Source organism: Clupea harengus, chromosome 23 (genome assembly GCF_900700415.2).
Source record: "Clupea harengus chromosome 23, Ch_v2.0.2, whole genome shotgun sequence".
Classification (NCBI taxonomy): domain Eukaryota; kingdom Metazoa; phylum Chordata; class Actinopteri; order Clupeiformes; family Clupeidae; genus Clupea; species Clupea harengus.
This window is the reverse complement of record NC_045174.1, coordinates 16930801-16940800: the sequence shown is the minus strand read 5'-3', so window position 1 is coordinate 16940800 and position 10000 is coordinate 16930801. Positions and strand designations below refer to the sequence as shown.

Below are 10000 nucleotides of genomic sequence, written 5' to 3'. Positions count from 1 at the left end.
GGACCCCAAAGTGACGGGCCCCACATTTGTGCCCTCGGTCAGCCCCCTGGGGGATAAGACCAGCGGACCCTTCCAGCTGGGTAACCCCCACTGCCGCGGCACAGGCGGAGGAGGGGGTGGCGGCGGCGGCATGGGCATGTCCAGCGGAGGGTCGGGCAAGGAGGCCAAAGCTCCGGAGAAGCCCAGCGGGGGAGGTGGGAGCAGGGGTAGCGGCTCGGCGAACATCCCCTCCAACCCCAATCCTCCCCATTCCCATCCCCCCAGCAACTGCCAAAGGAAACCTGCCCAGCAGCAGCAGCACCATCAGCATCAGTCCCATCAGCACCCACAGCAGGAGCCGCCGCCATCGCAGCAGCAGAAGCATTCCTACGGGAAGGCAGATAAAGGTTCTGATTGGTCGCACGGCTCTCATCCGCACCAAGCACACACGCATGCGCAGTTGCATGCGCAGAGGCACGCGCAGTCGCAGCACCCGGCTGCGCGATCCTGCGGAGCGGAGAGCGTGAATGGCGGCGGCGGCGCTGGTGGCGGTGACGGCACGGACGTCTACCGGCCCTCGCTGCCCCAGGGGGCCAAAGCCGGTGTTCATTCTTTGCCGCACAGCGGGGCCCATTTGGCCAAGAGCGGACCTTACGCGAGCACGCCGCCCTTTCGGGACTATTCTCACTCAGGTCGCCCGCCCAACGCTTCGTCGACATCTTCATCCTCTTCATCGTCAACTGAGGGGAAGGGCAGCGGCGGCGGAGAGGGCAGGTGCGCGGTGACCCGCGACGGGCAGAAGGTCGCTAGGATACGGCACCAGCAGCACGGCGCGTCGAGCTCAGAGCACACGCACAACGGGAAACACCGGCCGGAGGGGTCGGCAGCGCCCGCGCTGGTGTACGGCAGCCACGCGGCGGCCGGTATACCCCCCAGCGGATGGGCACCACCGCCCCCACCCCGCGGGCACCATGACGACCCACACAAGGCGTACATGGACTCGTTCAGTAACGGCTCCAGTTCTGGTCCTACTTCTGGATCTGGTTTTGGTTCCACCACAAGGACCCATGTGCCTCCGCACGCACCCCACGACCAGCAGCATCAGCCCCCAGCAGCAGCCCCTCCCCACCAGAGGGACTCTTCAGCGCCCCCTAGTGACGGTGGTAGCAGCAGCACCGCCGGTGGTGGCAGTGCCATGAAGAGCCTGATGAAGTACAGCAGCCAGCCGCTGGCCCTCTCCCAGCAGAAGAGCCCCTTCGGGGGCCTGGGGTGCCTGAAGGGGCAACAGAACCAGGGGGCAAACCAGGGTGGTGGTGGTGGAGGCAGCGGTGGGATCGGCGCGCTCCAGGAGGGGCACAAGCAGAGCCTGCCCCCGAGGAGGGGTTCGTCGTCATCGTCGGTGGAGGGGGGCGAGCGGTCGGAGTGTGGTGGCCGGGCGAGCCGGGAGTCCAGCGACTCGACCGGCGAGAGCGAGGTGCGCCAGCCCCCCGTCGGGATCGCCGTGGCGGTCGCCAGGCAACGGGAGCCCCCCTGTCGCCCCCCTGACGTGCACCCGAGCCACAGCCGACACGGCAGGGTGCTGCCCAGCATGAAAGGTGAGAGTGTGTGAAGGAACAAGTGTGTGTGGAAGACCCTAGGGGGATTTTACTGAGTGCCTTTTACTCAAGTGTGTGTGTGTGTGTGTGTGTGTCTGTGTGCGTGTGTGTGTGTGTGTGTGTGTGTGTGTGTGTGTGTGTGTGGATGGAAGGATGTGTGTGTGTAAGTGTGAGAGAGAGAGAGTGTGTGTGTAGGTCTGTCTGTGTGTGTGGTTTTCCACAGTGAAGGTGGGTGAGCGATTGGAAAGGCTTGGTAGTGGTTGCCAGGTTTGAGGTTTTTGATTGATTGGGAGGCCTGATGGGGGTTGCCAAATTAGGTGTTTGAGTATGATGGTTAGATTTATTGGTGGTTGCCAGATTGTAGGTCTGTCAGTAATGACAAGGTGTGGGGGTCGTTGCCAGATTGGAGGTGTGTGAATGATGATGAGAATTAGCGTCGATTGCCAGATTGGAAGCTTGGTGAATCATGTGCTGCCACTACCAGGGTTGCCAGATGGGAAGTAGAGTTTGTGAATGATGGGTGTGGGGGTTGCCAGATTGTGGCACTGATCCCATGCTGTGTTTTTCAGGTGTGCCGCGGTCCATGTTCCCGCTGGAACGGGAGTTGGAGGAAGAGAGGAAGAGGATGACGGAGGAGCAGCTGGGTCTGCCTCCGCTCGAACGCGACCGCGAACTCTTCATCAGGTACATATGCTGACATCTGACACATCTGTCTGTCCGTCTCTCTATGTCTCTCTATTTGTTTATCTGTCTGTCTGTACATACCTGTCTGTCTGTGTATTTGTATATTGTATATATCCTTCTTGTCATTATGCAGTCTTTTATCAGGAGATTGAATTCCAACTCATGTTATGAAAAGGAATGTAAATATCATGAATCTCGGGCCCCCATCGCAGGGAAAACAAAGAACGGGTTGAGTTTGCCAGGATCCACCCGTCCAGCAGTTGCCATGGTGATTTGACCTCTCACCTCATCGTGCCGGGCGGAGCTTCCTTGCAGGCCAGCCAATTAGGCGCAGACCCATCTGCACACGCCCACCCTGCTCATCATCACTGGATGCCGCGGACAGGAAGCACCTCCCTCTGGATGACTGGACACTCCTACGGTGAGGCTCCGCCTCTTCCTTCCATATTTAGTCTCAGATATCCCATTTTCCCAACAGTATTCCCAACAGTATTCCCAACAGTATTCCCATTCAGCTCAGCAGGCATTTGGAGAAAAAGGAAAACTTCCATGCCTCATGTCAGAAATAATGAGCCTCTACAATTTTGGTCAACACCCATAAGCACTCACACACATAAGTGGTTGGGCATATGGTCAGGAATGTTTACTCATTTTACTGAGAGAATTAAAGGAGAGGCTGACTCAAAGGCTGACATTCTGTGTTCCGTGTTCCGTGTTCCGCAGGGCTGAGCCACGCGGCGCTGCACCAGAATCTGGCGCAGGGCTTCTCGGCGGCCATGCCCGGTGCCCTGCAGTCCGTGCTGCCCCTGCCTCAGGACCCGTCCGCCGCGCTGGTGGTCCTGCCAACCGATCACAGCGCCCACACGACAGCCCACCACCTGGGTACGTGTCCAAAGCACCCGCTTCCGCCCCCTCTCCCTCTCCCCCTGCCCCCCCCCTCCCGCTCCTGCTCCTGCTCACTGTGGCAATTAGCTTAGTGTAGTTTAGCCGTAATCAGCTGTGGCTTGAGCTCTCGCTCCGCTGGCAGAGGTTGGCACCAGTCATGCCACGGTCGTAGGCTCGGTGCCAAAGGAATGCCAGCGCTGACGAAATCACACACCTTCACTGTGAGAGGAAGTTCTAACTGAACACACAGGCTGTTTTGTCTGTTTTTAGATATGGTACAGTAGCTTTACTGTTTTAGTGCCTTAGTGATTGGTACTCTTCAAAAAAATTTAAAAATAAATGGTTGTTAAGTTAGATTTTTGTAGTTTAGCCGTAATCAGCTGTGGCTTGAGCTCTCGCTCAGCTGGCAGAGGTTGGCACCAGTCATGCCACGGTCGTAGGCTCGATGCCAAAGGAATGCCAGCGCTGACAAAATCACACGCCTTCACTGTGAGAGGAAGTTACAACTGAACACACAGGCGGGGTTGTCTGTTTTTAGATATGGTACAGTAGCTTTAATGTTTTAGAGGTAGTTAAGTTATATTTTTATATTTTCTCTATGTACTGTACCTCAGATGCAGATAAAAAGCTGAGACGTGAATGTAAATTATATTTTAACTGCAAAATATGTGCATTGTTTCTAAGCTCTGCATGTTAAGTTTACACACTGAATGTATGACGCTCACATAGCTAACACGGTAATAGGAGTTTGTGACGCAGCACATAGAATTTGTCTCCACTTGATGATGAAACTTGAATCTAGTTACTCATCTAATCTAGTTCTCTTAAGAAGTTTCTCGAAGGATGTACATTGAATCCTGGTGCCTGAGAACCTCCCATTTAAAGGTTCCCCTGTTCTGTGGACATGCCAAAAAAGAACCCACGTCGGTTCTAGATGGCACCGTTCATATCTGGCTCCCTGAGCAGCCAGCCAGGCAGGCAAACAGGCAGGCAGATAAAGATGGCCGCCGATCATCAGCGCTGTTTGGTTATGATTGCCACTCAAGAGCACGCTGCGCTGGATCAATCCATTTGAAACGCTGGGCCTGCCTGTAGATTGCCCTTATTCAGTGTTAAGGGGCTGAGTAGTGAACTGGAGAGAGAAGTGGAGGAGGAGGAGGAGGAGGAGTGGGGAGGAAGAGAGGAGGGCGGGGGGTAGAGGAGGGGAAAGGCGAGGAGAAAAGGGGAGAGAAGAGAGCAGAGGAGAAAAGGGGAGAGAACAGAGCAGAGGAGAGGAGGAGAAGAGGAAGGGAGGAGAGGAGGGGGTGAGAGAAAAAGAGGAAGGAAGAGAAAGGAGGAGAGGGCAAAAGGGGAAGGAAGGAGGGAAAGGGGGAGGAGACGACAAGAGAGAAGAGCATAGTGGATTAGAGAGGAGGAGAGGAGAGGATACAGGAATGGAAGGAGAGAGGAGAGGAGAGGAGAGAAGAGAAGAGAACAGAGGAGAGGAGAAGAGAGGAGAGGAGAGCTGTGAGAATAGGAGGGTGGAGGAGAAGGGAGAAGGGAGTGAGGAGAAGGGGAAAAATGGGAGAGGAGAGTGGAGAGGGAAGGAAAGCGAAGTAGAGGAGAGAAGAAGAGAGTAGAGTGGAAACGAAGGAGAAGAGAAAGAGAGGAGAGGAGAGGAGAGGAGAAGGGAACGAAGGCAGAGGAGAGGAGAGGATGTCCTTACGAGTCTTGGGAGTCTCCCACGCTGCAGATGGTCAGATGTGTGTGAGGGAGGAGTGCATTCTTTTCTCACGGAGAACCCCCCCCCCCCCCCCAGCCCATTGTTCTCCTTTGTCTCATACCTCTCCATGTGTGAGACCTGGCCTCAGTGGAGCGTTCGTCCTCTCTCTCTCTCTCTCTCTCTCTCTCTCTCTCTCTCTCTCTCGTCCTCTGCTCTTAGGGTGGAGAGGGGTGGGGGTTAGTGCTCTCTCTTTCTCTCTCTCTTCCTCTCTTTCTTTCTCTATCTCTCTCTGTTAATTATACGCAGGAATACACAACACATATCCTCTCTTATACACACACACACACACACGCACACACACAACACACAAACTTCACACCCACACACATTCTCTCTCTCTCATCCACACTCTCTCACTCCAGTTACTACACACACACGCACACACACTCACAGTCTTCACTCACGCACACACACACGCACGCACACACACTCACAGTCTTCACTCACGCACACACACACTCAAAGTCTTCACTCACGCACACACACACACACTCACACACACTCAAAGTCTTCACTCTATAGGACTACAGGAACGATATGCCTCTCCATTCTAGGGGCTTGTAGATTATCAGTCCCCCCCCCCCCCCCCCCCTCTGCCTACCCCTGATTGTGTAATCATTGTTGAGCGGTTAGTTGAGACACACTGGCAGTTGCCATACATTTTATTGCCGCATTAATGGCCTCAGTATCGCCAGCAACTCTTATGCTACTGCTGAATGCACAAAGAGAAATTATGCAAAGCATTTAAACAATGTATCATTTCAAGTAGATAAGCGGTGTAGTTGACTATTGGCGTGCTTCGGAAAGGTTATCTGTGCACAGCTGTGCGTGTTGGTGTGAGTGTGTGTGTGTGTGTGTGCGCAGGTGTGAGTGTGTGTGTGTTTGTGTGTGTGTGTGTGTGTGTGTGTGTGTGTGCATCTGGATTGTGTGAGTCATTAATTCTGAGTAGGTGTATAGAAGAGGGCGTGTTGTCCAAGAGTAATGCCTGTGTGCGTGCGCGCACATGTGTGTGTGTGTGTGTGTGTGTGTGTCTGTATGTGTGTGCATGTGCATGTGTGTGTGTGTGTGTGTGCATGTGTGTGTGTGTGTTTGATCAACTACAATGGGCATGTGTGTACATTTGTTGAGTGGGTTGGGGACTCATATTTCCATCTGTCTTGTTGCCATGTTGGTTCTGTCTCTTACTCATGCTGGCCTCATCAGTCTGGAACCACACACACTCTGTGTTCTGATAGACCGGCTGCATACAGGCCTACTACACTCTATTGAGTTCGTTTCTCTGCATTCTGTGGTGTGTGTGTGTGTGTCTCTGTGTGTGTGTGTTGTGTGTATCTGTGTGTGTGTGTGTGTGTGTGTGTGTCCGGTGTGTGTGTGTGTGACACCTGATGCAAACCTCCACATATGCATGCCATGTGCTTCATCTCTGTGTGATGCTCTGCTGTGCTTTCATGTGTTAGTTAACCTCCTATGTTTGTATGTTGTTCTATGTTATCTCTAACCTAACATGTTACTGCTAACCTCCTTGTGCATCTCCATGCCATGCCATGCTATGCCATGCTATGCCATGCTATGCCATGCCATGCTATGCCATGCTACGCTATGCAATGCCATGCTACGCTATGCAATGCCTTGCCATGCCATGCTATGCCATGCTACGCTATGCCATGCTACGCTATGCTATGCAATGCAGTGGCGGGTCCCTTCCTCTGCGCCTGGACAAACAGGCTGTGAAATTTAATTAGCTCTCTGCTCTTCAGTGGCACGCTTTCCTTCCGCCACTCGGCAGCCCCCCCCAGCCCCAGCCGCGCGGGGGGAAGTGCATCCGCCGGACCCTTCCCCGGGGAAACATTAGCCCAGTCAGGGTAATCTCTCAGAACAAAGGTTCCTGCCACGCATCAGGGAGAGAGGGAGTGACTGTATGTGTTGGGGGGGAGGGAGGAGAAGAGGAGGTGTGGGAGCCAACTGCACACACAAAGAGAGAGAGAGGGAGAGAGAGAGAGAGAGGGAGAGAGAGAGATAGAAAAAGATTAGTAAGCTGCCCAGCCAGAAATCTCACTCACATACACACACATGAAGACACATACACACACACACACCACACACGTATGCACACACACACACACCACACACACACACAGGGTGTTGAAAATCTATGAGCTGAATCTCAAGGCTGAGGCTGTGTTTTAATAATGGAGCCCAGCTGCTACACCCCCCCTTCCCCTCAACACACACACACACACACACACACACACACACACACACACACACACACACACACACACACACACACACACACACAAACCTCCCCTCCTCTCTTTCACTCTCTCTGACACGCGCACACACTCACAAACAAACACACACACACTCACACAGTAATCCATTCATCCTCTCTCACCTCCAAATATACTCTATGTGTAGGTCCACCTGCTCTGTTGCTGACATGACAAATATTATGTGTGTGTGTGTGTGTGGTGTGTGTGTGTGTGTGGTGTGTGTGTGTGTTGTGTGTTGTGTGAGTGTGTGTGTGTGTGTGTTTGTTTGTGTGTGCGTAGGGAGTGAATTTCACCTCCATTTTAGCGGGAAAACACACAGGTCTCTCAGCGATGGTGACGCAAGCTACTGTCTCCTTAACAACGACCTGTCTCCTTAACAACGACCTCTCTGTGATTAACTCTGTGATTGTGGAGTTTGAGATTGATCCCATTTTTCACTTTCCACCCCAGAGAAATAGGTTTGTTATTGTTATTGTTGTTATTGACCTAAAATGGCTTCCCCAGCTCTCTCTGCTCTTTAAGACACCACCACCTTCCTTTAAATGTAGTATAGTGTATAGTATGCTCAGAGGAACAAGGACTGTCTGTGTAGAGAAAGCTTAGTAGACAAGTGCACCATTTGGGACAGAGCCTCCGTTTCACACAGAGTGTGTCCTTATGTACTGTCTGCATGTAGGCTATGTGAATATGACTCTGTGTGTGAACTGTAGAATGGGCCTGACACATATATGGTCAGTGTTGCAACCCGTACTGTGTGTGTGTGTGTGTGTGTGTGGTGTGTGTGTGTTTACAGCCTCAAGTGTGTGTGTTGTGTGTGTTTACAGCCTCAAGTGTGTGTGTGTGTGTGTGTGTGTGTGTGTGTGTTTGTGATTATAGCCTCAAGTGTGTGTGTGTGTGTGTGTGTGTGTGTGTGTGTGTGTGTGTGTGTGTGTGTGTGTGTTTACAGCCTCAAGTGTGTGTGTGTTTGTGTGTTTGTGATTATAGCCTCAAATGTGTGTGTGTGTGTGTGTGTGTGTGTGTGTGTGTGTGTGTGTGTGTGTGTGTGAGTCCCATCCTCTTACTGTGGTCCACTGCGTTTTTAAGACTGCAAGCCTACATGTGCAAGGAAGGCTGCGAGGTTCTTTCAGTAAAGCCTGCAATCCTGTTTCTTCCTTCTCCTACGAGTGCCACCCTGTCAGCCCCAGTGAAGCCCCAGAGACGGGCACATGATCGGGCAGCCCTGAGCGACGGGGTCCTGAATCAATGTGACAGGCTCAGTTCAGCGCAACCTGGCGTAAGGGCAAGAACCAATCAGCTGGTGGTCGGACTGGTGACCATCGGCTTGAGTTTGAGCCAGCACTCTGCTAGGGTGGAGCATGCAGTGGGAGCTAAACGGCAAATGGCTTCACCCGAAGCCTAAAGAGGCAGCCTAATGAGTCAGCAAGGGAACGAGGGAACAAGGGAAGGAGGCAGCGAGGGAATGAGGGATCAAGGCTGCAAGGGAGAGAGGCAGCGAGGTAGCTAGTGTGGGCTTGTCTCTGGGCCTGACATGCGATCTGATTTGGCTGCTGATTGCCTCTTGAAGTACTGTATGGGGCTAGTGGTTTAACCAGGACATGCTCCTTCTGCCATTTTGCTGGTTTGAAGGCAGAGATGAATAAAAAATGAAAAATAAGTAAACTGACCTCCTCCCTTCGCTCTCTCTCTCTTCCTCTCCCCCCATACTTTTCACTCCCTGTCCTTCTTTCTCTCTCTCTCTTCCTCTATCTCTCTCTGATTCTCTCTTTCTTCCTCTCTATCTCTCTCTGTCTCTCTCTCTCTTCCTCTATCTCTCTCTGATTCTCTCTTTCTCCCTCTCACTCCTCCTCTCTATCTCTCTCTCTCGTCTCTCTCTCTCTCTCTCTCTCTCTGATTTTCTCTCTCTCTCTCTCTGCAGATGTGATGGAGCAGCCAGGTCTGTGGCCTCCCGTGTACGGTGCCCGGGGCCCCGCTTCGCACATGCAGCATCCCACTGTGTACTCCCGCTCCCAGTTTCTACGGCAACAGGAGCTCTACGCGCTGCAGCAGCATCAGCACCAGCAGCACAGAGCGGCCCAAGCCATGGAGTTGGCCCACCGACACACACACGCACAGGTAACACACACACACACACAGTTCAGCAGGCCATGGGGCAGGCACACCGACACATACACACACGCACACGTAACACACACACACACACACACACACACACACACACACACACACACACACACACACACATCAATCCTTTCATATGAGCTTGAGTGCACAATCTCTCTCTCTCTCTCTCTCTCTCTCTCTCTCTCTCTCTCACACACACACCACATACTAAACACACACAGCAAGCACAAACTAACACACACACACGCTCCCATCCCTGTTTTATCTCAGCTGTCAATAAACATTTGTGTTTGTGTGCATGAGGCGGGCTATTTCCAGCAGCCAGCCAGACCCCAGCACAGTAATTACTCAAACATGTCACACAGAGCCCGCTGGAACCTTCTGGAACCTTCCCTCCATGACCCCAAGGCACCGGCCTGCTCCCTGTTCTCCCTGCCACAGCCCCCCCCCCCCCCAAAATGAAGAAACATTAAGTAGAGCAAGTGGCAAGAGCAAGAGTTTTGCTGTCTCACTCCCTCCCTCCCTCGCTCCCTCTCTCCCTCTCTCCCTCCCTCCCTCTCTCCCTCTCTCCCTCTCCATCTCCTTTCTTTCCCCCTCCGTCCTCGTTGTGCATTTAATGCCAATTTACTGGAACCCTGGCAAGCACAATAACCCTTTGTTGTTGTTTTGTAAGAGCCAGTGTTTGGGTTTAGGAGGTAATA

General features: G+C 52.9%; 1 protein-coding gene across 1 annotated transcript in view; it reads left to right on the top strand.

The window, feature by feature from the left end:
- The window catches only part of bahcc1b (BAH domain and coiled-coil containing 1b), a 123981-nt gene that overhangs the window by 80645 nt on the left and 33336 nt on the right, over nucleotides 1-10000 (top strand). The window contains exons 5-9 of the mRNA XM_042703370.1: nucleotides 1-1574; nucleotides 2144-2258; nucleotides 2471-2679; nucleotides 2982-3140; nucleotides 9094-9290. The exon at nucleotides 1-1574 is cut by the window's left edge and continues 1233 nt beyond it. Of these exons, the coding sequence (XP_042559304.1) occupies nucleotides 1-1574; nucleotides 2144-2258; nucleotides 2471-2679; nucleotides 2982-3140; nucleotides 9094-9290 (2254 nt within the window). The remainder of the gene's footprint in view (nucleotides 1575-2143; nucleotides 2259-2470; nucleotides 2680-2981; nucleotides 3141-9093; nucleotides 9291-10000) is intronic.